This window comes from Osmerus mordax, chromosome 28, assembly GCF_038355195.1.
Source record: "Osmerus mordax isolate fOsmMor3 chromosome 28, fOsmMor3.pri, whole genome shotgun sequence".
Classification (NCBI taxonomy): domain Eukaryota; kingdom Metazoa; phylum Chordata; class Actinopteri; order Osmeriformes; family Osmeridae; genus Osmerus; species Osmerus mordax.
Genome location: NC_090077.1, coordinates 1,802,327 through 1,829,708, shown reverse-complemented (window position 1 = coordinate 1,829,708; position 27,382 = coordinate 1,802,327). Strand labels below are relative to the sequence as shown.

The following is a 27,382-nucleotide window of genomic DNA, read 5'->3' as shown; positions in this document are numbered from 1 at the left end:
TAATAAAAACAAATATTTTGTTTTGTTTTTACGCAACAGGACCATCTCCAGTATAACAGGGCCTCCAAGCTCAGTTTCCTGAGTTTAGTAACAAAGAACATCCATATTAGCTTATTCCTACCAAACTACCAAAAATAACTTTTCAGCAACTATTGCATCTTATTTAAAATAATGGCTGTTTTAATTTGGTTAGAAAATACTTCTATTCTAGTGCGCAAGCAGAGGCATACAGTAGATTAAAGTAGATTTTCAATTTTCGTCACCAATAGGAAGAGGTATGTTGTAATCTTAATGCTACTAGCATCTTAAAGCACACAAGTTGTCTTGTGGAGATTTCATGCGCCTCTGTGTGTTTGTGTACATTTGTGTCAGGTGGGAAAACAGGACATTCAGGGTTAATAGGGATGCAGCTGCAGATTATGTAGCTTTCGCTGTTGCGTTACTTTGCATGGGCTTTGTGCAGTTGACAGTTTATGTAAAGCTAACACATTTAAGGTTTGTTTTACGAGGCTTCTATTTTGCGGGTAGCATTTCTCTTTATGTTGGGGGTCAACAAAATATTATTTCAGCTAAAATCAGATCCATAGTTTAACCCACACAAGCATTCTCAACCAAATACTTTTAAAAATTAAGTTTAAATTGTACAGTCCTGTTTTTGTAACAGTGCATTGAAGATTATAGCTATATACAAAGTTGCTTGTACAAAAAATGTTAACACACCTCTGGATATGTAGACCCAGCATGCAGTAGCAAAGGCAGCTCATCCAGTGTTGCTTCGCTGTGATTGGATAAAACCTTACTGTCATAACCACAAGATTTCCCATCACAGTAAAACTGTGTATGGCACGCTTAGTATTAAGAAGACAGTCAGTGTATTGTACAATCCCATGACCAATAGAGTGTCTTTATAGAATGCAATGTAAAACAGTGACCGTCTTGTCTTCAGGGGAGGAGTTTCAACCGGATCAGACCAGGTCTGCAGTTTGTCCACAAAGTCCACGAGATAGCTGCACCAGAAGGGTCTATAGTTCAGAGTCCTGCAGACTCCAGGGACACTGAGAGGGCTGTGGCCGTGAGGGTCGTCACTGGGAGTCTTTGTCTATCAGCCAAGACATGTCGCCTGTCCTACAAACCAGGATGAAACAGCACAGATGTCATGCGGGCTGCAGCCATGGTGACTGAGGCAGGATGAACCTTCATCTGGTTGAGAATATTGACCTAGACTCCATGAACACAAGATCACAACGAGGTGATGAATGAATGGTTGAAACAGTTGGTGAAGAGAAAAGAGGCACGGTGTTTTCGTACTTGCCAAGTCGGGTTAACATCCTTCATTTTTTTGTGCGCACAATTAAAACGAGAGATAAATGCGAAACATGAGACAGTTGTTTTTACAGAAAAACAACACTAAAGAATAATACAGACAAATACTAATATCAAAGGCATTCATACATATTGTGGTCAATTGTTAATGGTGGACAAGCTACATGAAAATACATATCAGATTTGAATTATACAAACATGATGTTTTGCACTTTGGGATCTGATGTGATTCCTGTAAATTCACAATCATCTTTCAAGTTCTCTCTTAAATGTCCAGTGTTTCTCTGTTGCAAACCGTAAAATAACCCCCCCACCTCCCCCAGAATAACCAGTGTGCCCCTCGCAAGATTTCAAAAGTGCACTTACTCCACGTCTCTCTTCCTAATCGTCTTTCCCGACCCTAAGACCTCCGCCACGCGGGACACAATAGGGTCATAGTTCATGCTGGCCACGGCCACCACCTCTTCACTCCTATAGACGGGGCAAACGAACAAAACCAGGTGTCTGAAAGTCACCAGTCAGAGGAGGAGTTTCGTTTGGACTCCTCGGAAGGTAAGACTGTGTGTGTGCTGCGAGGTCAGAACCGGTAGAGGGATCGTGTTCGTCGAACCTCCCAAGCCGCATCATGTGAGTGACAGAGGTGTTCTAACACTTACTTGGTATAAAACGCCACGAACCTCAACTCGTCCAGATCACCCTGAATGACGACATCATCAAAGCCCTCCCCATAACCTGCGCAAAACAGTTTTGTTTACTATCTGTTACTCCCCAAACTCCCCTCAACATGACACACAGACTCCTAGTTCTGGTCTCACAGCTAGATGGCAGTAATGAAACTCAAACGTACAAAAGAGTTTGCAGGTCTGGTCTGGTAAACAAGTCATGAATAAACAAAGCTATAGATTAGTTCCCCACATATTTACTTAACTGGAAGTTTCTAATAGTTTTTCCCCCCATCCAAAAGCTATAGTATGTTTACCTGCATAGCGTAAGCTCTTCCCAAACATGGCCGACCAGAAATAAGGCACCGTTTTAATCTCAGTGGCTTTCCCCATCATGCTGAGGGCTGCCACTCTCCCTGTCGATACAACACAAAACAACAACAGTACAGAGGATGTTTTCATGACCTCCTTCCTGTTTCATGAGGTCAGAGGTCACGGGGAGCTCGGTCACGTCAACAGACCGTGGGTCTGGCCACGGCGGGGGCGTGTGCAGCTGGTGGGGTGTGGATGTGTGGGGTGCGTGGCACTCACCATGAACATGGGCCATCTGCCAGTGAGGGATGTTCACCTTCTTGTTGCTGCGCTGAAGCAGAGGAAACGTCACCACGTCTCCTCCGGCGTACACGCCCTCCACGTTGGTCTGCATCATCTGACGGGCAGAGGAGGGAACGAGGCGGGTTTACATGGCTCGGCGTCCACAGGCCACACAGGCTATTTATTATTTTTATTCTGTTTATTGCGATACCCTTTAGCCCTATAAGGGCTAATCTTCCAGGGTTCGAACAATTAACAAATACACACGTATGACATAATATATACAGGTTACAGATCAAAGAAACATAGTCATACATAATCATCACATAAAATATACAGTAAATAAATTCCCATAACTCTTAATCTAGCTTGCGAACAAATTTAGGGGTTCCGTGAATGAAACAAACGTTCGGAATCGGTAGGGTTTTACCTTGTTGACGGTGATGAAGCCCTTTGAGTCCATGTGAACTCCGCTCTGCTTCAGGAACGCCGTGGCTGGGCCAGACCCTACAGGCCAACACACATGACACACACCTGGTTACCTGTGGTAACCTGACGTTCAGCGAACGTCTAGAAGTCGCCTGGGAAGGATGCTGGAAGGTAGAAGGTGAGCCAGCAAAGGGGAACCAGAACAATCCTGGGAGGTGTCTTAGTCCTCAGGTTTGAACTGGGGATAAACAGGCCGGTGTGGACGTACCTGTGCCGATGACGCACACGTCCGCCCTGAGAACCTTCCCGCTCTTGAGAACCACTTCCTTCAGCTGAGGAGGAGGCAGAAACAGCAGTTAGACCCAGCGTCTACTACGGCATTAGATCACCGCTCCGGTAATTCCTGCCCGAGTACAAAGTTCCGTTTTCTGTTGCTACTTTTGCGAAAGTAACCCTGGCAACTCTCTTGTACCAGTTCACACCCTAATGGGGGGGAGGGGGGGTGGGGGGGTTGGTAGTAATTTCATTGCTTATCCTTTGTTTGTCGGCTGACTGTTGATAGTCTAGGTCCGACCTCTGGGCCTGCTCTATGAACGGGGGGGGCGAGAGAGAGAGACAGACAGGCAGAAAGACAGACAGACAGACAAAGAGGGAGAGAGACTACTGTGCATCATGTCATGCTGTTTCTCTCACTTTCTGAATACCTGTCCATGATGACCCCGCATCTCTGACACTTCGTTCAGCATGTAGAACTTCACCCTGTTCGTCTCAAACAGCTGCAAAGACACACACAGAAACACACACACACACAAACAAAGACACACACTTGTTTGCCAGAGTGAAATCTTGCCTTTCCCTTTGAGGTCTCTGTTGCTTGTGTCAGAGGATCAATCAAAGGAATGATTTGCGTTTAAAATGGTGCTTAATGCTGATGAAGGACTTTTAGAGGTGGGGTGTAAGGAACCTGATTTCCCTGGAGGAGGAGGGAGGAGGGGGGAAGGGGTGAGGGGGGGGGGGGAGAGGTCCCTACCTTCATTATGGCTTTCCCTACTTTCTCCCCAAAAGCTTTCCGGAAGGGGACGGCTTGCATCCCAATGATAGAGACGGAGTGTGCCTTGTCTGTCAGAGCCGCCGCCACCTCCATGCCTGGTTCAGGGGGCACACAGAACACACTCTGTTACCATGCCAACACAAGGCAAGTATTATGGGATTTCCTGGGTCTAGTTCAAGTAGTTAACTTAGTTAAGGCAAGAAAACATTTTTTTTTCTTTACCAACAAATGAGGTTCCCACTATGACTGCATTCTTGTTGTTGGCGAGAGTGGCTATGCTGTTAGCATCTTCAGGGGTCCTGAGGTAAAACACATTCCCGACGTCCTTGCCTATGTAGTTCATGGGCTTCGGTCTTAAGCAACAAAAAAGTGCATCGGGTCAAGACGGGAGCAAAAGTGAAAAAGCTCTACAGACAGAACTGCTCATTTCCAACAAAAAATGTCACTTCTCACCTGCTTCCTGTGGCCACAAACAGCTTCCTGTACTCCATCTTGAGGCCGTCCTGAAACGTCACCGTCCTTGCCTTCACGTCCACAGCCACCGCCTGAGACATCCAAACATGGCAGATTTACACAGGGGACATCTCTGAGCCACACATCAAACAGGGGGTGCCCCTCGTCCCAGGGCCCCCCGGAGGCCTGGCCCCCCGGAGGCCTGGCCCCCCGCCTCTCACCTCCTTCTCGGTCAGCAGCTCCACGTCGTGCCTCTGGAGGAAGTCGAGGGAGCGCAGGATCAGCTGCTCCGCCGTGCTCTCCAAGGACTGACGGGAGGAAATGGTTCACGAATCAAACACACACACGTTTTTTTTCTCCGGGGTTCGATGACGAGTGGATACAATGTAAAGACGTTTCCCAGTGTTAAATAAGTGGTCTATGGCTTGGATGTCAACGGGAAAGGGTCTTCCCATCGTTTTTTCAGGACCCACATTAAAATTGGCCAGAAATGTTGTCTCAGGATTACAACTAAAGATCAGTTCGAATTGGACTAATACTCAACAACATGACCAAACTGCCAAAACATTTCAAGCATGAAATCTGTGGGAAAAAGGTAGCCGAAAAATACAGTAAATTATACAAATAATATGGACGGGTTGGACAGACCAACTGCTCCATCTGCAAGTAGTTTTCCCTGTCCAACTCAAACAAGGCTTGTATCAATAACACTGACCGGAGGGACATCTGTGTGGTCTCTGTGGTGCACCGTGGGTCTCTGTACAAACCTTACTCAGTTTAGTCCTGTCGTAGGGCGGGTGTTTGTCCATGGTCGCCATGACGATGCGGTCGGTGAAGCCTTCCTGTCTCAGCGTCTCGGCGCACACCAGAGCAGCCGGACCTGAGGACCCAGCAGAGCGCAGGACCATGGTCAACCACAGACACCAGCAGAGCGCAGGACCATGGTCAACCACAGACACCAGCAGAGCGCAGGACCAGGGTCAACCACAGACACCAGCAGAGCGCAGGTCCAGGGTCAACCACAGACACCAGCAGAGCGCAGGACCAGGGTCAACCACAGACACCAGCAGAGCGCAGGACCAGGGTCAACCACAGACACCAGCAGAGCGCAGGACCATGGTCAACCACAGACACCAGCAGAGCGCAGGCCCAGGGTCAACCACAAACACCAGCAGAGCGCAGGACCAGGGTCAACCACAGACACCAGCAGAGTGCAGGCCCAGGGTCAACCACAGACACCAGCAGAGCGCAGGCCCAGGGTCAACCACAAACACCAGCAGAGCGCAGGACCAGGGTCAACCACAGACACCAGCAGAGCGCAGGACCAGGGTCAACCACAGACACCAGCAGAGCGCAGGACCAGGGTCAACCACAAACACCAGCAGAGCGCAGGCCTAGGGTCAACCACAGACACCAGCAGAGCGCAGGCCCAGGGTCAACCACAGACACCAGCAGAGCGCAGGACCAGGGTCAACCACAAACACCAGCAGAGCGCAGGACCAGGGTCAACCACAAACACCAGCAGAGCGCAGGACCAGGGTCAACCACAGACACCAGCAGAGCGCAGGCCCAGGGTCAACCACAGACACCAGCAGAGCACAGGCCCAGGGTCAACCACAAACACCAGCAGAGCGCAGGCCCAGGGTCAACCACAGACACCAGCAGAGCGCAGGCCTAGGGTCAACCACAGACACCAGCAGAGTGCAGGCCCATCGTTCAACCAGTGCTGAATGATGGCCGGTGTTGGTTTTTGGGAGAGAGAGATGGAACGAGCCCCTCACCTGACCCGATGATGAGGATGTGGCTGAATCCTGTGCTGGAGTTGATGACCGCTGAACACCGCGACATGACCTTTGACCTCTTCTGGGACTGTAGATCCTGCAGGGGTCAGAGGTTACAGGTCATAGGTCACGGAGACGTTTGTGTTTATTTACCTTTAATAACACTCGCTGAATATTCGTCTTTATACCTGCTTGTTCGCTCGAATGATCACCTTGTCCTTTTCAACTCTGACCTGAAGTAAACAGATATGAGGTGTACAGTTTTTGGAGGACTTTTAGACACAGGGCAAGGCAGGGAACGTGCATGACATCAACAAGGAGGAGGGTTACCTGGAAGGTGGGCAGACTGTCCAGTCCGGGAAAGTCCTCGATGTCTCCCGTAGCGATGTTGAAACACGCTCCGTGCCAGGGGCAGCGAACATGCCCTTTTGACAAGACACCTGCAGTACGCAGGAAAAACATTTCCCACAAACATTGAATCATTATCACTGAGAGAAGATTCTAGGTATCACAGTGAAGATTAACGAAACGCAACCAATCAAATAGCTGACTCACCTTTGACGAGAGGTGCACCGTAGTGTGGGCACTTGTGACCGATGGCAGAGAACTCTCCGTGCTCTTTAATCAGCAGAGCTCTGCCAGCGCCCAGGTCCACCTCTCGCATCCTAAACACACACACACAGGCAGGCAGGCAAACACACACACACAGGCAGGCACACACACAGGCAGGCAGACACACACATTATAAAAAATGCTACTGCTGCAGATAAGAATACATAACATAGAAACCCTAGCATACTGCATGTGACTGGGCTAGGGTGACCACGGGGTGTTTTGAGATCTTACTGTCCGTTCTCCAGGTCTTTGACGTGACAGACGGAGGCCTCCACGTAGTCGCGAGGTTTGTGGTAGAGGCGGGCGGAGGAGTCCTCGTCGGAGCTGTGACCCAGCGCCCCGTTGGGCCGGCAGTCAGAGAACGGGCTCGCCTTTCCGTTTGGTGACATCACGTCCACTTCCTTTTCTTTCTCCAGGAGGGTTAGCTCCACTTTTACCTCAACTGTGGGGGGGACACACACCTCGCAGTTGAAAAAAACACTTCTTAAACAAATATGAAACACTTCTCAAACAGATATGAAACACTACTCAAACAGATACGAAACACTACTCAAACAGATATGAAACACTACTCAAACAGATATGAAACACTACTCAAACAGATACGAAACACTACTCAAACAGATATGAAACACTACTCAAACAGATATGAAACACTACTCAAACAGATACGAAACACTACTCAAACAGATATGAAACACTTCTCAAACAGATATGAAACACTACTCAAACAGATACGAAACACTACTCAAACAGATATGAAACACTACTCAAACAGATATGAACACTACTCAAACAGATATGAAACACTACTCAAACAGATATGAAACACTACTCAAACAGATATGAAACACTACTCAAACAGATATGAACACTACTCAAACAGATATGAAACACTATTTCTCCCTCTGTATCTGTTTAATGATCATCGTTATTCAGCAGGCTGCCATTGCTTAAAAAGGTCTGCAGAACTGGCCTGGCTGTAGAAATGATTTAGAGCTACCCAAATTCATCAGCAACACGACGTCAGCAGCTCTATCCCCCTGACACTCTCTCCACACAGTCGCTCTACTAAGTAGAGGGCCGCTGATAGACCATTCATCATTACTTTGCAGTTCTGGGATGCTCTGCGTTCAGGGGTTTGCATGTCTACGTTTGATGGGGCCGGTTGTGTAACTGCTTTTCACTGCAGTTCTAGCTTTATCTCTTCGGCTGGAAAAATGTGCTGACCATCCGGTTCTTTACTCTGTAATCTGTCTGGAATTTTCACCTGCTGAGCAAGTCTTAATTAAAATCAATGGAAAATCATAGAGAGGAAAGAGAGCTCTATTCCCAGACTTAGAGGGGATCTTTCTTTCAAAGACACACTGCAGCGAGATATCCTACAGGATCTTTGAAAAAACATCCAGTCATGCTTTTCTGTGATGCTACCTGTCCATTTGATTCCACATTCCAACATGAAGACAGTTTTGTGTACAGTTTGTAAAAATGCAATCAAATGTATTATTTTCACATGATTTGGTCTCCCTTTTCCATCTCAATCTTTCTTTCCCCCCTCTCTCGCTCTCTCTCTCTCCCCCTTCCGAACACACACACAGCCAAGTCAGAGAGAGACAGCTGAAATTGATAAACACCATCAGCCCTTTTCCTCTTCAACTGAACAGTCTCATACCAGGACAGGACACCATCTCTTAAGTCCTAAGACAATTCCATGATCGGCTTGACCTGTGTTCTGTTCATTTGGTTAATTATCTCGCTCGGTGCTCATCACGGAGGGGTCAAAGGTCATGTCCAGAGCTTTGTAAGTTTAATTGAGTTGGACTAATTCAATCAGGGAGCCTGACTGTCCCAGCAGGGGGTCTGACTGCCCCAGCAGGGGGTCTGACTGCCCCAGCAGGGGGTCTGACTGTCCCAGCAGGGGGTCTGACTGTCCCAGCAGGGGGTCTGACTGCCCCAGCAGGGGGTCTGACTGCCCCAGCAGGGGGGCTGACTGCCCCAGCAGGGGGTCTGACTGCCCCAGCAGGGGGTCTGACTGTCCCAGCAGGGGGTCTGACTGCCCCAGCAGGGGGTCTGACTGCCCCAGCAGGGGGTCTGACTGCCCCAGCAGGGGGTCTGACTGTCCCAGCAGGGGGTCTGACTGCCCCAGCAGGGGGTCTGACTGTCCCAGCAGGGGGCCTGACTGCCCCAGCAGGGGGTCTGACTGTCCCAGCAGGGGGTCTGACTGCCCCAGCAGGGGGTCTGACTGCCCCAGCAGGGGGTCTGACTGTCCCAGCAGGGGGTCTGACTGTCCCAGCAGGGGGTCTGACTGCCCCAGCAGGGGGTCTGACTGCCCCAGCAGGGGGTCTGACTGCCCCAGCAGGGGGTCTGACTGCCCCAGCAGGGGGTCTGACTGCCCCAGCAGGGGGTCTGTACGATGCCACTCCCCCCTCAGGGCACAAACCTGGTGTCTCTGCCGCCTCGTACACAACCACAGCACTGCTGTTTTCAGTCGCTACATGTAGCCTCTGTAGCTTTCAATCATTTCAATGGTCTTTTACGGTCTTAGCTTTGCCAAGCGACTCCCTGAGAGCAGAGAGATGCAGCACTTTGACGGTTAACTAAAGACTCAACACAACGATAAACGAAGACAAACTGGCCGCCTTGTCGAAAACGTGTGAAAGCAAGACCACATTTGAAACAGCCATACATTGGGACACATTTCATGCCTGTGTTTTACTACGTAATCCTCTTGAACACAATGCAATCGAGAGCATTAAAATTCCTCCTCCGCCCACCGCCATGCTACAAAGGCAGTCAGGAGAGCAGTGTGTATGACCTATATATAGAAGGCAAACAAGTGCCAATTATTACAGGATTTGGGATGGGGGTGGATTGGAGTGAGGGCGGGCGGGGGGCTGCTGGGAAGGGCTGGTGGTCACCTGGTTTGGGTTTGGAGAAGCATCCTCCCATGATGGGCCCAGGGTGGAGCCAGCAGGCCTGGTGGAGGAGGTGGAGGTGGGTCGGGGGTGGGGTGGGACAGGGTGGGGGGTGGCGGGCTGCGGGGGTCAGATCCTCAGGCTGGGCCGCTTGGTCGCGAGAGAACGACAACAGCGAAGGCGGGGTACGAGTTCCTGCAGGTCCAGGCCGGCCATCGTGGACATCAGCTCCTCCACATCCCCTGGAGACAAGAGGACAACACAGGGTGATCAGACCATGAAACGCCCCAACATCCCACACCTCATCACAATACCGTGGTTACTGTGCAAAGAGTTTTGATGTTTTTTTTGTTGCTCTCAGTTCTGTTGACAGTGTTTGTAAGGATGTTTGGGAAGTCAGTTACTTCTTCTGTGTGGGTTGTTCAGAAAGGCACAAGGATAAAACTGCAGCTAACAAGTCTAAAACTGCTACAACAGCCATCGGTATCCATGGCGGTTACGCAACCATAAACAAAACAACGACGGCGCTTTAATTGAATAGAAGAAGAAGTGCGTGGTTGTCCACAAGGTTCTCAACTGTAGATAAGGCCACACAACATTGTTTCTGACGTGACAGAGGGCTCTCCGACCAACACATGAAGAAGAAGCTTCATCAGAAAGAATAGCTGCCCTCTGTGTTGGTCTGCTCTGCTGTGAAACGACATGCCACAGAGGAAGTTAACAGCAGTGGTGGCAGCAGTGGCAGGCATGTTGCGAGCGCGGGCATTTGAGCGTGCGCGCATGTCCTCATAAAGGTAGCTAGGGTTAATTAGGAGCACTTTCCCACGGTCGTCGTCCCTGTTCGTGTTCATGAATGTGGCTCGGGAAAGCGTTTAATATAGGACATTGTTACACAATGTAGTAACCCATCCTTTAAGATGTCCCTCCCTCTCCATCTCTCTCCCTCCCTCTCTCTCCCTCTCTCTCCCTCTCTCTCTCCATTTAAACATTTTATCATTCACATTTTAAAAGCATCTAAACAGGATGAGGCTTCGAAAACCATGTTTTTGTCTTGTGTGTGACAAAAACTGTCCTTTTTCTTCCGTGAAAAACTGTTAAATATTAACTGAATTCAGACACCGATTAACTTTCTTGTCACACCGTGTTTGGGAATGAAGTGGAGGCCCCTTGAGGCTCTGAATCCCCTTTGTTAGGTTGCCATGTTGCCCACACACCCCCGACCGCTCTCCTGGTATTTCACCCACACAATGTAACTCTGCAAAGCAGCAGTTGATAGGAATATGAATGCTATAACAACCTCTCACTAGATGGCAGGTGAAGCAGTCGACCACATTTACATTTTAGATTTACATTTTAGTCATTTAGCAGACGCTCTTATCCAGAGCGACTTACAGTAAGTACAGGGACATTTCCCCCGAGGCAAGTAGGGTGACCTTGCCCAAGGACACAACATCATTTGACAGAGCCGGGGATTGAACCAGCAACCTTCTGATTACTAGCCCGATTCCCTAACCGCTCAGCCACCTGACTCCTCTGACTAAATGTGGTTCCTTAGCAAACTATCCTTTGGTGACAACGAAAGCACCTACTTGATATTCAGAGCACAACTTTGTTGTTAAAGTAGGGAAAAGATTGCCTGTTGAATGAATCGGTTGTTAACAAAGTCCCCGAGACCAAAGAGGAGGTGGAAAGATCTCTTTAAAGCGATCAGAGATGTTGTAAGTAAAAAAAGCCTGAGGTTAAAGGTTTTCCTGCACAAAAAAATGTGATTCCTTTGTTTACAGTATGTGTTTCTTTTGTAAAATGAGATAGCAAATTCTTTCTAAGGAGGAACTTAGAGTATCAGGAGAGACAAACTGACATCAGTTCAAAGAAAATACTTGACAGATTTGGGAGCGTACTGTAAATGTAAACTGAGAACAGGAATGCAGAAAGTGGGAAGGCATCTTTTTAGCCGAACGTGGGCGTGAGCCCTTGCCTCAACCGCGTATCCAAATCTCTATGGCAACCATGGGATCTTCTCCTACACACGTTTAACTTTGGCGCCGTCTTTGAAGTCCGGAGAAAAGCGTGTTGTCAGACCGAACATGCCTCGGTGAATAAAACTCTTATGTCACCCTCTCCTCTTTCTCCTGTCCTTCTATGAAGCATTTGGAGAAGTCAAAAATAAACATATACTATTTTCTGTGATTCTATTTCAATCATTTGGCACAACTGGACATTTTACGAAGACTAAATTCAATCGGAAAAAGGCTGCCATCGTTGGTCTCCAGCAAGCCTGAGATATTTGGTGCTAACCTAAAGTAGGTTAAGCAGATTTGGTCCTCACAACACATGACGCAGATCCCCGTTTCTTACTGCTGGGCTTGTCCCCAAGCAAGGCTAATAATCCCTCCTGCAAACAAGCTGTCACTTTCACTCCCTTCCACAAATGCAGTACTTTTTACTGGAATGTAGGAGGGTATTAGCCTCTTCATGACTTTCACTCGCTCCGAGTATGTATCTGTGGTACGGAAGGTGACAAGGGGAACCAGGTTAGTCTGAATACACAGCAACTTTGGAGCGCGGAGACACACAGATGCATTCAGACAACCACACAAATCTTCCCATCTCAAGGACAAAGTATTCGAGTACTGCCCCAGAGATTGCTGTCCACCGCAGCTAAAAGAACTCGTGAACTACACCTTCTATCGTGCACACAGAGGATCCAGCGTTGCGACTCAGCAAAGGCTCCATCCATCATACCCTCAAAGATACTCTGCTACCCCCTCCCTCCTCACCCCCTCCCACCTCAGCCCCACTCCCTGCACCAAGATCACTTTATTTCCCCTGATAGAGAGCCCAGAAACAGCCCACAGCCCCCTGAGACAGAACAACCTTAAAACTAGAGCCTTCAGCACAGCTACCGGTTACTGCAAATGTACCTGTAACTTTAGCTGTTATTGTCACTGTTACTATAACTGGTCCTGTGATTGTAACAATAACTGTAACATTAAGTGTACAGTACCTTGTCATGTTACAACCGATAAAAAGCATGTAGGCCTACCAAAAGTGAAAGGCACTGTTTTACCTTAAAAAATCACTGTACTTCAGACATCATTATTTCACTGGATATGTCGTTGTCAGTTGTAGGCTAACTATATGTGTCTCAGAAATGTGTGAGTATTTGTTGAATCAGTGAATCAATCAACCAATCAATCAATCAATCACTGAATCAACCAATCAATCAATTAATCAATCACTGAATTAATCCATCAATCAGTCACTGAATCCATCTTTTGTTTGTGAAATATGGTTGAGTAGGTGTGTCACCAACATGCTGTTATTGTTCCTTATTCAAACACCTGTTCTGCACTCTCTGGTTAAAGATTAGACCCTTGCTTGATGCAGAGCTGATAAAGTATCTCCTGACAGACTCACACCACTCTTAATGTTTGACACTGTGATAACACAATCTGTACTAGCATCCTGAGGTTTGTGAAATACCAGGACATCATCCCAGGATTGCATCAGCCTTCACTTAAGCAATAGCTATCTGGTACAAGACAATTAATATAAACGACAATTACAATCTGTTTCCCCTCAAACTGCATAGGCTTTTAAAGTCAAACCCACCCGAAATGGGCGTTCTTGTTATGTTAAAAATCCAGAATTACAGGTTGGTTAAAGAGATGGTTCCTGTGTCGGATTAGGAACATGCTTGAAACAGATGTTTGAATTGTCAACGGATGGAAAGAAGCTGTCAAATGATTTTTTATTCCTTTCTCAAGACTACCAGTCTTACACGATGAAAGTATCAACATTGGATATAAAGAAATATCCTGATGTCATAGTTCTGTGTACTCCTACAGCATTGGATGATGAAACATGCATTCACACTGCCTCGTCTGTTTCTACATCCACCCACTGGAAGGGACGAACCTCAGGAATGTAATGAAATGTGTTTTCACCATGATCAGGATCCAGAGGTCATGTTGTTCAACTGGTTGTGGAATTCAAAGGCCAACTCTTAGTGCAGTTGGAGAGGATAAAACAGCAAAATCATGTGGCTACAGACATGCCTAGCCATGTTCACCAGGTCAGTCCACACTAAATACCCACTTAGAACACTTATGTTAACCTTAGTAAACTTCTGTAAGATTCGTGTAGGCGGAGGTTTGTGACAGCATTACTAGCGGATGCAGAGAGGTTCAATAGCAGAGTTGTAGTGTCGGGTCCTTCTGAAGTTGCCTTCAGCGCTTGCCTCTCCATGATGTCATGGAAAACCTGAATTGTACCTTGGAGTGTCCACTCCCACAAGGGAGCCAGGCCCGGTAGCCACAAACAACTAGCGAATTAAAACATTTCTCAGGTGACACACACACACACAAACACACACAAGCACACACACAAACACATTATGTCCACACACACACACACACAATGCAATACCAGTTATCAATATAAAGTACGTATATCATGCTGTATGTGAACAGCAAATGTACAAATTAATAAATTAATTCACTTCAAATACCCTCTTTTTGGAGTCTATTTGTAGTGAATCCCACTGAGTCCTGTGGTAGAGTGTATCCACGTGTGTGTGTGTGTGTTTTCTTGTTTTCTCAACGTTTGAACGCTGTGTGTTTGTTACGAGAGCAGTGTGTATAAAAACACACTGCACCACTACGTCCTACTTATTCCGAGGGACTGCTAAGATCAGCGGAGCTGGACCAGAAGCCCGTACCATTAACGAGACCACTCACTCTGAACTAATTGCCGAAGCACCGACACAGACGCACCACGCGTCAAAGTAAAGTATTGATTCCCACAGCATCACAAAGACAGCCAATCAGCATCCAATAGCACCCGATCATAAATTTGTCTGTGAGCAGCTGTAAACAAAAGGAGGAAGAAAAATGAGGCTTACCCGAGTCTTTGTGGAGCAGGTGTGCCGAGTTCCAGTCCAAACTCCCCTGCTGCACGGTATCACAACCAGCCCGCCAGACTCCCTTAGAATCCCGTCCCTGCTCGGGGATTGGCTCTCTCTCCTGCCTGGAGTATTCCCTCTCTGTGCCTGCCTCTCTGCCCTCCTCCTCCGCTCTCCTCCTCCTCCTCTCCCCCCGTGATGCAGTGTCGGCAGCGGCCGGGGCTGTGGTGGGCGCTGGGTCCTCGCCGGAGAGGGGAGCTTCAAGAGGAACCGGGCTCTTGTTCTGTGAGCAGGACACACAAATGCAGCACCAAGACCCCAGTTTCTCAGCTGCATGCAGTATTGATGGACTGGCTGGGGGGATGCTCACACAGCAGGAATTCTCAAAACGTTCCTCTCACCCCTCCCCTCTCTCTCTCTCTCCCTCTCTCACACACATACGCACTTACACACACACTCCCTTGCACAGCTCTGATTCTTTCAGCCTCGACTTCAGATGTCAAAGTCCTGACTTGCCAGTTTAGCCTGATCAAAGACTCGCTGGGCTCCCCCATGGCCTGCCTGCCTGTCTCCCTTCCTGCCTGTCTCTCTGCCTGCCTGCCTGCCTGCCTGCCTGTCTCCCTTCCTGCCTGTCTCTCTGCCTGCCTGCCTGTCTCCCTTCCTGCCTGTCTCTCTGCCTGCCTGCCTGTCTCCCTTCCTGCCTGTCTCTCTGCCTGCCTGCCTCTCTGCCTGCCTGCCTGTCTCCCTTCCTGCCTGTCTCTCTGCCTGCCTGCCTGTCTCCCTTCCTGCCTGTCTCGCTGCCTGTCTGTGTCTGTCTGTCTCCCTATCTGCCTGCCTGCCTGTGTGTCTGTCTCCCTATCTGCCTGCCTGCCTGCCTGTGTCTGCCTGTGTCTGCCTGTCTGCCTGTCTGCCTGCCTGCTTGTCTGTATCTGCTAACTGATCTATGCACTGATCTATCTGGTTCTAGTAAATACTTACCTGACTGACCACCAATTTGCTTGCCTATGCACTGATGTAACCACTTTATGGTAATTTTCAGACTTGGTTTAGATGTTGACAAACACTTCATTTTCACTGCTCAGTTGTCCCTGCCTCATGCCCTAAACAAGATGGTGCCACTGCATGTGCTTTGCTCTTTCTGCAGTTGTAACAGTGCCACATCCCCCCTTGAACTCTGAAAAGCTTGAATGTGTTAATATCAATGAACACAATGTGATTCTCCTGCCTTAGTGTTCTACTCACTGGTCCCTCTGCTGGCCAGCTAGAGAAAAACACGAGTGTGTGTGTGTGTGTGTGCGTGCGTCTGCACGTGTATGCAGGTCTGTCATGTGCGTTCGATGCTGTACACTCAGCAAAGATGACCAGCTGTCTCCAAGGACAGGGTGAGGAGGGGTGGGGGTCTGTGACATCACTAGTACATCAGTCAGTTGAATTTAATTACACGAGTGCTCCGACGCACCCAGCGAGCCTGGCTCGGCTGTGCTGACTAGGAAAAAAAACAGCTCAGAGGAGTACGCCAGATGAGTGAATCATTTATGGGCCAAGATATCATAGGCTCTCTGAACAGTACTGGGAGAAGTGTGGATTTGAGACCTTCCCCCTGTAAGCTGGCAACCCCTGTGCACACATGCATACATGGGGACAGATTCATCATTTCAAATGTACCTGTTTAAAATGTACAAATATTCGATATCATCGGTGTTTTAACTGAATAAAGATACCTCGAAAGCTTTTGAATCATTTTGACCATAACTGATTATGATTTTTCATCGATTTCTTATGGTTTTATCGGATTCAAACTACAGTCAACCGACTGTCCAGTCCCTGGGCCAGAATGTGCATTAGCAAGCTTGTAAAGCCAAGTTCCTCCCCTGTAGGAAACCCAACACAGACGAGCTGCAGGACTGGAATGCTTCTCTTATTAAACTCTGAACGGCAGGACACAGAGACCCTGGCAATATCGACGTGGTTGGAATGCATCTCCTCTGTGCAATTACTCTTAGCTATGGCAATGCTGATTCAAAGCCCGCAAGACTGTCTGTCTCTTCACTGGGTCACCTTACGTAGCTCCTTACTGATCTTTTCGATTGATCGGCTGTGAGCAAAAGCACTCTCTTTTATTCTTATCGTATTTTGTTCATTCATGTTTGTGCATCCTCTATTCAGTCAACAGTGCACTCTGAAGCAGGACAACCGAAAGATAAGTAATTAAGAAGAATGTTAATGAAACACATATTGACCAAAGGGTTAAAGCAATGACTTCATTACTAAATGAACTAAAAACAATTAACTGAAAAAGGGTTTCATTGCAGTTTCCAGTCAAAAATACTTTATCCATAATCAACATCAAAATACACCATTATGGCTCCAGAACATTTCAAGGTGACTGAGTATCAAACACCTTTACAAATCAGACCTTTAACACAACCTGAAATCACACCACAAACCATATATCTGTGTTCCCCATTTATCTCTCAGGTGTTCAAAGCTGCAAAGCACAATCTATAAGAGCTCAGTCCTGAGGTAGTGCTGTGTCCTGGGCTTCCCCTGAGGGGATCCGGGCAGGCTGGGGGGTTCCCGGTCGTGGTCGCCCATACACACCGCCACAAAGAACAGCGTCCCTCCGATCACCAGCGCGAGCCCGGCGAACCAGCCGGAGAACATGGCCTCCCCGAACTCCCAGCGCGGCACCACATCAGGCAGGCCCTCGTTCCAGAACTCCACCACGGTCACGTAGGCCACGATGGAGACGGGGGCCAGGGTGGTGAGGCCCGACACCCAGGAGAGCAGCCCGCTGAGGATGAGCAGCCCCCTCTTCAGCCCCTGCCTCCCCGGGCCCAGCTCCACGCCGTCCAGCCCCGGGAAGGCCACCACCACGGCCAGCGCCCCGGTGCTTATGGACACCAGCATGAGGACCCTGGAGGCCAGCAGGTCCACGGGCAGAGCCATGATGGAATCGTAGGCCTTGCACTGCACCCCCACCTCCTCGGTGAAGATACAGGTGTGCCAGAGGCCCGAGTACCAGTTTTCCACCTCGTTCAGTTCCGAGTTCATGGTCTTCCACAGGGGAATGAAGGTGGTGATGAGGGTGGTGACCAGACCTCCGAAGGACACAAACAGAGCTGTCCTCTGCATGATTTTGGTGGTCAGGAAAACCATCTTCAGCCTCTCTCTCTCCCTGTCTCACACGCCTTGCACGCTCTCTGTCTCTCTCCCTGTGTCTCACACGCCTCGCACGCTCTCGGTCTCTCTCCCCAGTGCTGCGTCCCAGTCAGAGTGCAGGTGGAGAGTGATAGAACCGCCCCTGCCCTCCTCCTCAGGTAGCTGTCCCCCACCCGCCCGCCCAGCGTCTTAATAAAACGCACAGGAAGATAAGCCCAGCTCTGTGCCATTACAACAGACATACTGTTTTGGCGTCGTGATAAATATCGTTGCGGAGAACAATGGGCACTGTTTTTAAATGAAACCAGATATGTCAAGTGGGAATCTGGGCTGAGGGTGGACGCAAGTAGCCTCCGATAAATGGAACAGGAGCCACTTGGGTATGAAGCAACAAACAAAACCAGGAAGGGCCAATAACTCTCACAGGGGTGCAGACAGGTGGTCAAAGTCTTAACCCTCGTGCTGCCTTCGGGTCACATGACCCAAAGGTTCATAACGAACCATCGTAGTGTTTACCCAATTTTACCCAATACAAAAACAAATAAAAATAATTTTCTTTTAACCATTGCAATGTGGGGGCTCTGAGACAGCCCGATAGTTAAAAGAAAACGCTTCACTTTGTTTTTGTAGGAGGTAAATTTGTCGCAATACGACGGTGGGTCAGAATGACCCGAAGATAACACAAGGGTTAAGTCTGTCCACCACTGCCTCTTGCAGTAATGATCATTTCCAATTATTTGCTGATGTCACTGACGTGGCTTTATGAGTTTGGGTCATTACTGCAGTCAAGGTGTCCTTTTCCTCCTTTGAGAAAATCGAATTACCTGCCAAGTGTCTCAAGTGTCGAGACCATGAATGGTTCCTTGTGCTCACAGCGATCCTGCTTACAAAGGACCCGACACTTAGTCGAAGGTCCTCCGTGAGTTTTCTAAGATATCTGATTTGTAACTGGCATTGAAGAAGAAACTTAATCGTGGTTTTCAGCCTTGTCCTTGTTAACTTGAACACATGAATGCAAAACATCTCCTTCACGAGTAACAAAAGTGATTTAGAGGTACATGGAACAGAAGTTACAAAGAAGATTTGGAATTAGCAATCCGATCACTCTTAAAAAGCAACAGCTGGGTGTGTATGCATTGATACCCCTTGCCTATATGACTGGAATGTTCTTCCCACATAGGAGGGCATTGTGCAAGCTTATCACACACATCGGACTGTGGAAGCCAGCTGAAGGTCACTGCTGATAGGCAGAGGTCAAGGATGAACCTGTCCTGAATGAGCTTCGACTTAGGCCTCACCTGTTTTCTCGACCCCATGACTGACTTCAGAAGACAGGAACCCATCTCGTCCACACGCTGTTCATCAGATAAACAGTTCCTTAGTAATAGCGGCAGGTTCAACAGATTTGACATTACATTTACATTTAGTCATTTAGCAGACACTGTAAGTCGCTCTGGATAAGAGTAAGTACAGGGACATTCCCCCCGAAGCAACTAGGGTGAAGTGCCTTGCCCAAGGACACAACGTCAATTGACACAGCCGAGAATCGAACTGGCAACCTTCAGATTACTAGCCTGACTCCCTCACCGCTCAGCCATCTGACTCACTGATTTGAAGACGTTAGGTCTGACACCTAACCTAAGACTATCACTATCAGAAAGCCAACATGCTGCAGTAATGGCCGAACGAGTCAGTTGGCAGGTGTGGCAGCATAGTAAGGGACGGTCGAGACTCAGAGAATAGGCGCCATTGTGCTAGACTGCTGGAGTCTCAAGTCCGTCTTTCCACCATTCAGTTTCAGCTACGCTGCGTCCATCAGTAGAGATATCAATCTTTTCAGACACTAATTCAACTTTACTTAGGTCATTTATTTAAGGCATTGAATACATCAAGTGTATATTCATGAATAACATGTTGACATAAGTAAATATATATATATAGTTATTAAAATACAATAATACAAGTAGGTGAAATCATAATTAACAGTATGCCTATAACCAATAAAACAGCCTAAATACAATGGTACTGTACACACGGTACAATGTTACTATACAGGGCATGGCCGTAGGCTGGGTTTGACCTTATATATCACATGAATGTAAAATAATGTATAAGGAGAGCTATTTATGAGGAGACAAATGCATAGGACACCTGGTGGTGTCACGTGTGCGTGAGCAGAGACAAGAGGGAACTTTCATGCACTCTCATGTGAAGTCTTCTGTCTGGGCCACCACACGCTGAAGCTCAATCGTTCCTCTCAGTTCTCTGAGATCAGAACTTTTATGATCGATCAAAACAACCTAATAAAATCGTCCGCCAGCATGGATAAAAAATGTGTTTACTTTAAACATGCAAGGTCCAAAAGAACATCCAGACCGACAGATTCTGACCAGGAAGGAATGGAAGTGATGAAGCATGGAGGAGGTTAACAGAAACAGGAGGATACCGTCTCGTCCCTCTACAGTCCTATATGTCGGAGCCCATCTCAGCACACTGTTTGTCTGATATGTGCGTGGCCAGAGACTCGATGATGTCTAGCAGCAGCAGCTGGCTCAGGGATCTCAGGTTGGGAAGCTTGGACACCTTGGGATGGGGGAGGAGAGCAAACCAAATCCAAACGTAAACAAACACACTTGAGCACAGCCCTGGAACGGGGGCAGCGGTGGCAGCAACATGCTCATACGAAGCCAAACAGGGGAGGGGGGGAAGAGGAGGAAGAAAATAATTAAAATAAAAAAATTATAATCTTAACGTTAAAGTGAACTTTGCGAGGCTGCGTTAACGCTAGCGTTGCTATGTAAACAAAGAGCTCCGTCGTATTTTCATTGGTTCTTTAAAACAAACAACACTCCGATTGGCATTGTGACCCAACGACACCGGCGGGAGGGATAAGGTGCTTGTTCAGCCGGCCGGGCTGTGAACTGTCTCTCCCCGAGGCGGAGAGAGAAGGGGTGGTCCACGGAGGGGTGAAGGGGGGGGGGGGGGGGTGACGGTGGGGGGTTATATCTCAGTTGCAGAGAGGGGGGGGGCAGCATCGCCCCAAGGCTCCAGAGACCAGCCCACCCACCTTGATGAACTGGTGGACGATGATGTGCAGGCAATGCTTCTTCATGTCCAGGGCCTGGGTCTTGTCTGCAGCCTCCAAGATCTGAGGGGGGGGGGGGGGGGCACAGAGAGAGGGGGGTCTGAAGCAGCTGTCCTTCCCCAGGCTACATTCTAGGAGGCTTAGCCAGGGGCTACGCCAGGGGGACGACCCATGACCAAGAAGAGGAAGACGGGTTTTACCACCACGGCGCAGTATCAGGACCAGGCGGCTCCAAGACGTCATCCCAGATCAGGACCACGTCGGGCCGATCGCAGAGAGGGAGCGATCGGGTCGCACGGACAACCTGACACATCGTCATGGCGAAGACGGGACGTGCGTGCAAAAAAAGACCCCAAGTGCATGTCGGAACCCAAACCAGATACCTGCAGGACGTTCTCCACGGTGACGTTCATCTCCAGGTTCTGCTTGCAGTAGGCCTGGAGTCTGTTGTTGGAGAACCCATAGTAATATGGAGCTGCAAACAGGTATCTGACAACATGGGTGAAGGAAACGCACAGAAACAGCCTCGGCCAGGGCACACGCTGACGTAACAGACTGTCGGATTAGGACCCAAACTAATAATGCAACAGTCATTAATGCACCAATTAGTAGATCATTTTATCCAAAGCAACCTACAGAGGGGGATTTGAACCTAAGGCCTCATGACCAGCAGTTAACTGCTCTAACCACTGAGCCGTTTCCCCTCCCCACTACAGAGGGACGCGAGCAGAGGGTGATGATGGAGAAGGAGGGGGTTTTGAACCTAAGGTATCATGACCTGCAGTTAACTGCTCTAACCACTGAGCCGTTTCCCCTCCCCAGTACAGGGACGTGAGCGGGGGGTGGTGGTGGAGGTTGTGAAGGATACAGCGAGTCTTCAGGAGGCATGTTGACGTCTCCGTAGTAGATGTAGCGCAGCATGGACTCAAAGGCCTGCTTGCTGGGCACCATCTCCCCGATGGAGATGTTCACCTGGCCGTCCTCCGGCATGAATGAGCGGAACATGGCCTCGAAGTAACTGGCCGTGCCGAGTTGGAGAAGGAAGCAAGCGCGCAAAGTCATTGCAGGTAAACGTTAGGGAGACTAGTGATGAATGATGTTAAAGATAAACGTGGCAAAAAGAAATCTAAGCGTGCAACGACGTCAAAAGTTTCGATTGATTTCAAATGGTGAGGAAATCAAAATGTATTGAAGCGAGTTCGTTAGGCTCTTATCGTTTTTTTGCCCGCATTCAGGAAGAATTTGACACGTCGCATTCTTGTTGTTCGGCATGCATGCGGTAGCACACCAGTACGCATGCAGTAGTGTGCGAGTGTGCACTCAGCAGTATGACTGCGTACCTGGAGCGGGCGGCCAGTATGGCTTTGTGGGCGGGGCGCGGGTGTCCGTCCAACAGCAGGATGATGTCGCAGAAGTCCAGGCCTCCCCCTTCCAGGTAGGCCTTCATGTCCTGGACCAGGGAGGTGCCGATGTCCACCGGCTGGTCCGAGTACACCCGAGGAGGAGGTTGCTGCTTCCGCCGCACGATCTCCACGATCAGCGCCGTGGAGAGGCGCTCAAACTCCTTGGTCATGATCACCTGGTTGAAGTGAGTCTCCTTCACCACGAAGTTCAGGCAGTGCTCCTGCGGGGAAGACAGAGGAGAGGGTGAAGATCGGGGGTGTGGGGGGTTCATCTCCGGGGGGGGGGGGAGTTCCCTCCATCTTTACGGCCAGGGGTTTCTCCTGGAGGGGGGCTGACCTTCAGCTGGTCCAGCTGCAGCTTGTTGGCGTTCTCGCACACGCTCAGGACGTTCTGCAGGTCCACCGACGCCTCGATGTACTGCACGCACAGCTGCTCCAGGCGAGACAGCTTGAAGCTCAGAGCCAGCTTGTAGACGTCCATGATCAGCAGGACGTCCTGGACGTGACCTAGAGGGCAACATGCCAACTTCCAGAGCAACTGCAGATAACGTCACCGGTACAGTGTGTGTGTGCGTGTGTGTGTGTGTGAGCACTCACCTCGGCGAGGGTACAGGATCTTATCTGTGTAGAGGAACTGCATGAGAACCTCGAAGGGCTTGGCCTCGGCCTCCCTGATGGACACCTCCAGTAGAGGCTGGGCCCCCGATGGCCGGCTCACACACGGGAGGTCCCTGGGCCCTGGGGGAGGCCCCTCCTCGCTCTCCTCACAGCTCTCCGGCTTGTTCTTCTGTGAGCGCACACACACACACGCGCGCACGCAGGGGGGAGTCGACACCATGCACATATGGAGCGGAAATGAGTTGTTGTTAATGTTTGTTTATGTTGCAGTGGACGTGTGTCTAGACTGACCTGTCTCTGTCTATCCCGGGCCTGCAGGATCTTCTTACGCAGCCACTGGCATCTCGCCGTCACTATGGCGATGTGACCCAGAACTCTCTCCTCCCTCTGCACGCAGGGACAGAGAAAGAGATGAAGAAGCTCTCAACAACATCCCCCCCCAGCCTACCTCCGCCCTCCCATCACACAACGTGACAGACATGAGGACCCACCTCCCCCAGGATGAACTCCACGTCACAGAACTGCCTGTTCTCCCAAAGCTTGCCATAGTCCTCGTGAAGGGTGCACATGGGGTAGCATGAAAACTGCAGCCACACAGGGAAAATTAATAAATAAGGATAGGTACATTAGATAAACAGACAGATTAGACTGACAGATAGAAAATTAGATGGATAGGCTGATATGCAGGAAACGTCAAGCAGATATCAGATTCGGGGGGTTTCTTCAGAGTTCAGACGGTTAAAAGGCCCACCTGGAAGCGGTACATCTCACCGCTCCGCACGTTATTGTCCACCGTGCCTCCGAACACGTACATGGCGTCGTGGATGACGGCGGCAGCGTGGAACAGACGCCCGCTGGGCATCTGAGGAGAGGCAGAGAGAGGGTTAGGACGCCCGGTGCTACACAGACACCCTGCGGGGGGGGGCCTGGAGGGTGTTCCTTGAAAAGTGACTGGAGGAAAAGAGAAAAGAGCAAAGCAGATGAGATGGGCGTTTGTGGGAGAACAGGCGTAAATGATGTACCCAGCCAACCCATTTGTCCCGGTTTTAAAACCAGCGATTAGTGACTGGTGTTCTGTGAACGTGAGGCTGGGCCCGTTGACAGCAGTCAGTTAGTCACACACCACGGCTATGGGTCTGTAAACACGCTAGCTAGACTTGTTTTAACCCCGTAAACGACCACATGCTCAAATTAGTGTGCGCTGTTCGTCAGTGCAGAAATGAAGACATGTCAGAAGTATACACGTTTGGGATTTTAATGAAGGTATTTTACCACAATTGACCCTTGAGATGAGGTCATCTCGTTTCCGAGGGGATCCTGGGAGGGGTTGAGAGAACAGTGGTACTTCAAAAAAGCATCGAACGCTACATAAACAGGAGACAGGTTAGTGACGACACTCCGAGTCATGGTACACAGCCGGCAGAGCGGCGTGGTACACAGCCGGCAGAGCGGCATGGTACACAGCCGGCAGAGCAGCATGGTACACAGCCAGCAGAGCAGCATGGTACACAGCCAGCAGAGCAGCATGGTACACAGCCAGCAGAGCGGCATGGTACACAGCCGGCAGAGCGGCATGGTACACAGCCGGCAGAGCGGCATGGTACACAGCCAGCAGAGCAGCGTGGTACACAGCCAGCAGAGCGGCATGGTACACAGCCGGCAGAGCGGCGTGGTACACAGCCGGCAGAGCGGCGTGGTACACAGCCGGCAGAGCGGCATGGTACACAGCCAGCAGAGCGGCATGGTACACAGCCGGCAGAGCGGCATGGTACACAGCCGGCAGAGCGGCGTAGGGAGCGCACCTCGCTGTCCAGGCTGGGCTGGACCACCTCCCAGCTCTGGGAGTCCACGTCGTAGCTGTGGAGCTCGTTGGGCAGAGTGTTGTCGGCCGCCCCACCGAACACGTAGAGGTGGCGGTCGAAGGCCACCATGGTGTGGCCGTAGCGCCTCTGGGGCGGGGGTGGGGAGCCCCGCAGCAGGTGCTCGGTGGGGATGCGGGTCCACCTGAGGGGGGAAGAGGAACAGGCTGGGTCAGACCACCGTCTTAAACCTTGATAAACCAGCTCACGTTTTACTGTCCCCCGAATAGCATGTTTCGAGTCTGTATTCCTGACTGGGAATGGGTTCCAGTCTGGTTTGGAGCTGGACTTAAGACTCACATGTGGCCCTTGAACTCGAACTGGAAGAGGTTGTTGGTGATCTTGGCTCCGCTCTGGCCAGAAAACACAAACATCTTGTTCCTGCACACGGCCACGGGGAAGTTGCAGCAGGACGGGGGAATCTCTCCACTCTGAGCGATCTGAAACGCACAGCAGCACATCCAACAATCCAATATCAGGGTTTCCCGCAGCACTTTTCAGGTAAGGTGGCCGCCTAAGCAACACACGCCTGACGCCATAACTACGTGATAAAAAATAAAAAATATATAGCGCTATCCGCCGTTGTCCTGTTTTTGTCCCTTCCATTCCAAACCGTGACCAACACCAGTCTCCCTTCTCTGAAGAACGCATTAGTCTATCTATCGCTATTTAGTAAACATGATGTAGGTGTGTGTTCCGAGTGTGTTCTCCTTCTCCGGGAGAAGGCTCCAGACTCTCACCTCCTCCCAACAAGCATGCTCTCGGTCCTGGAGACTGATGGTCCACATGTCATTCAACCTGCAGACGGGGAACAGACAAAACGCTCACAACGTCAGAGACTCCAACTACTGCACTCTCGTGGAATGTGGCAAACAATTTATTTCGTACTACCTGGCGTTCCCATCATAGCCAGCGAATATCCAGAGTTTATCACTGTAGACTGTCGCCCCATGGGCTGACCTGGCCACAGGCAGACTGAAACACAGGTAAGGTCCCGTCATTGCCTGTTACAATGTTCAGACATGAAGGATTAAGAAAACATGGCAAGATGTTCTTAATTTCTTACCTGCCCTCCACTTTCCACTCAGTCCACTGTCCTGTTGCAAACTTGTATTCAAAGAGGTCATTTTTGTTTTTCAAGTTGGAGTTGGAGTAGATATCACCCGTATAACCCCCTGAAAACAGACAAAACATTACTACCACCAACAAATGTTAATTGCTACGCAGGCTGTGACATACAAATGACTGTTCAAACTCACCGAATACAAACATGCTGCTGCCATACACCACAGCGGAGTGATGGTACCTGGGTGCCGGCGGGGTGCCCGTGGTGAAGGCTCTGCGATACACATCAAGCGCAACACGTTATGATTTTTCGCTGATATTGTAAAACGAGTATTTAGATGGGTGCATTCCATTCTTACCGACACCATGAGCAGTCTTTGACGTCAAAACGTAACAGATCGTTCAGCATGTTTTTCCTATGTGCAGGGTTAAGAACGTACAGTAAGATACAGTATACCAGGTTCAGACATGTTGCGAACTACATTAACGCTATCACAACAATATTGTTGTCTTACCCATTGTCTCCCCCAAACACATAAATGGCATCCCTGTATGCCACCACGGTATGTTTACTGCGCCTGTGTGACGTGAAGAGTTCATGGATTAATACATAATGGCATGACCAAGAACATTCATCTTGCTCTAGCTAGCGAAAGGAATGTCTAAAGTGAGATTAGCTGTCCAGATTACCTTGCCCCAACAAACTCGTCACACGGCGGGAGCCTTCTCCAACGATGAACGGTCTCGAAAGGGCCAAAATTAAGTGTCAAGTATTCCACGCTGTCCGAACAGCTGTGGTCGAAATCAACACTTGGGGCAACTTTGGATTTACAAGACATGGTTTTCGCAGGAAACCATCACACGTTCAATCAGTCACACTGAGATGAGCAAAAAAAGTCTAGCGAATAAAAAACAGAAGACGTTTGTGATGGTTTTGGTGAATATGCTGCGAACTGCAAGGCATTTGGCATCACATAGTCCTCGAAAAAACTGTAGCAAAACACAAGCAAGAGATTACAATAGGAAAATGTTAGCCTAGCTGTTAGCTAGAAGCTAGATAGATTCACAACGCTGTCAACAAAACGAGTGACAGCGAAAGGGAGCTAGCTAGGCCAGCTAACGTCACCCTATCTATGTCTGCTTTATGGTATGATAAACCTAATAATTTTCATTAAGTTTAAAACTAGCTAGCTATCTTTGTTTTAGTCGTAAGTGTGTTTTCTAAAGCGTAACAAGAACGGTCGTCCACCCACGCCCCTAAATGATTGCTGGAAATTGTAGTTTATCAACAACACCTTCCAATTCATGAGGCATTAACAAGAACCACAGTTCCCCTTCACCTAATGTCTTCCTGGGACAAAACCACAGAATAAGTAGCGAAGGAAATATTTGACCAATCATTGCAAGGAAAGTGATCAGCTGTTTTTTCTTTCTGCATAGTGTGTACGGTCGCCACCTACT

The 27,382-nt window shown here is 49.2% G+C and overlaps 3 protein-coding genes across 6 annotated transcripts; all 3 read right to left on the bottom strand.

Annotated features, from left to right (window-relative positions):
* Window positions 1–218: 218 nt before the first annotated feature.
* LOC136938144 (apoptosis-inducing factor 3) lies at window positions 219–9,857 on the bottom strand. 2 transcript variants are annotated; one of them, XM_067231406.1, is made up of 19 exons: window positions 9,826–9,857; window positions 7,140–7,367; window positions 6,849–6,958; window positions 6,624–6,733; window positions 6,482–6,526; window positions 6,294–6,390; window positions 5,280–5,392; window positions 4,734–4,820; window positions 4,513–4,604; window positions 4,282–4,412; window positions 4,039–4,154; window positions 3,713–3,784; window positions 3,277–3,340; window positions 3,010–3,086; window positions 2,577–2,694; window positions 2,303–2,401; window positions 1,980–2,055; window positions 1,690–1,794; window positions 219–1,125 (listed from the first exon to the last, which is right to left on the bottom strand). In XM_067231406.1, exons 1-19 carry the CDS (start codon window positions 9,855–9,857, stop codon window positions 1,083–1,085), a joined length of 1,815 nt encoding a protein of 604 aa, XP_067087507.1. In that variant the 3' UTR covers window positions 219–1,082. The 2 variants fall into 2 exon arrangements, with proteins under 2 accessions (XP_067087507.1, XP_067087508.1); XM_067231407.1 differs by having other exon boundaries at window positions 7,140–7,350; window positions 9,827–9,857.
* Window positions 9,858–17,231: 7,374 nt separating this feature from the next.
* On the bottom strand, window positions 17,232–17,903 carry cldn26 (claudin 26). The gene has a single exon (XM_067231577.1). It carries the CDS (start codon window positions 17,886–17,888, stop codon window positions 17,232–17,234), a length of 657 nt encoding a protein of 218 aa, XP_067087678.1. The 5' UTR covers window positions 17,889–17,903.
* A 2,325-nt stretch (window positions 17,904–20,228) lies between these two features.
* On the bottom strand, window positions 20,229–27,186 carry lztr1 (leucine zipper like post translational regulator 1). 3 transcript variants are annotated; one of them, XM_067231535.1, is made up of 20 exons: window positions 26,612–27,186; window positions 26,437–26,499; window positions 26,281–26,337; window positions 26,116–26,195; window positions 25,923–26,031; window positions 25,748–25,831; window positions 25,597–25,654; window positions 25,157–25,296; window positions 24,800–25,001; window positions 24,270–24,314; window positions 23,749–23,859; window positions 23,489–23,581; window positions 23,289–23,384; window positions 22,977–23,166; window positions 22,717–22,886; window positions 22,317–22,600; window positions 21,845–21,994; window positions 21,360–21,465; window positions 20,959–21,039; window positions 20,229–20,474 (listed from the first exon to the last, which is right to left on the bottom strand). In XM_067231535.1, exons 1-20 carry the CDS (start codon window positions 26,758–26,760, stop codon window positions 20,358–20,360), a joined length of 2,385 nt encoding a protein of 794 aa, XP_067087636.1. In that variant the 5' UTR covers window positions 26,761–27,186; the 3' UTR covers window positions 20,229–20,357. The 3 variants fall into 3 exon arrangements, with proteins under 3 accessions (XP_067087636.1, XP_067087637.1, XP_067087638.1); XM_067231536.1 differs by lacking the exon at window positions 24,270–24,314; XM_067231537.1 differs by lacking the exon at window positions 20,229–20,474 and having other exon boundaries at window positions 20,973–21,039; window positions 21,177–21,465.
* Between the last annotated feature and the right edge of the window lie 196 nt (window positions 27,187–27,382).

Coding starts and splice junctions, on each gene's coding strand:
- LOC136938144 (XM_067231406.1), bottom strand. CDS start 9,857: ATGGGAGGATGCTTCTCCAAACCCAAACCAGG. Junction 4,605..4,733: donor AGCTGCTGACCGAGAAGGAG/GTGAGAGGCGGG, acceptor TGGATGTCTCAG/GCGGTGGCTGTGGACGTGAA. Junction 1,795..1,979: donor TTCGTGGCGTTTTATACCAA/GTAAGTGTTAGA, acceptor CCCCGTCTATAG/GAGTGAAGAGGTGGTGGCCG.
- lztr1 (XM_067231535.1), bottom strand. CDS start 26,760: ATGTCTTGTAAATCCAAAGTTGCCCCAAGTGTTGATTTCGACCACAGC. Junction 25,297..25,596: donor AGCATGCTTGTTGGGAGGAG/GTGAGAGTCTGG, acceptor TGTGCGTTTCAG/ATCGCTCAGAGTGGAGAGAT. Junction 22,601..22,716: donor TGCAGCTGGACCAGCTGAAG/GTCAGCCCCCCT, acceptor TCTTCCCCGCAG/GAGCACTGCCTGAACTTCGT.
- cldn26 (XM_067231577.1), bottom strand. CDS start 17,888: ATGGTTTTCCTGACCACCAAAATCATGCAGAGGACAGCTCTGTTTGTG.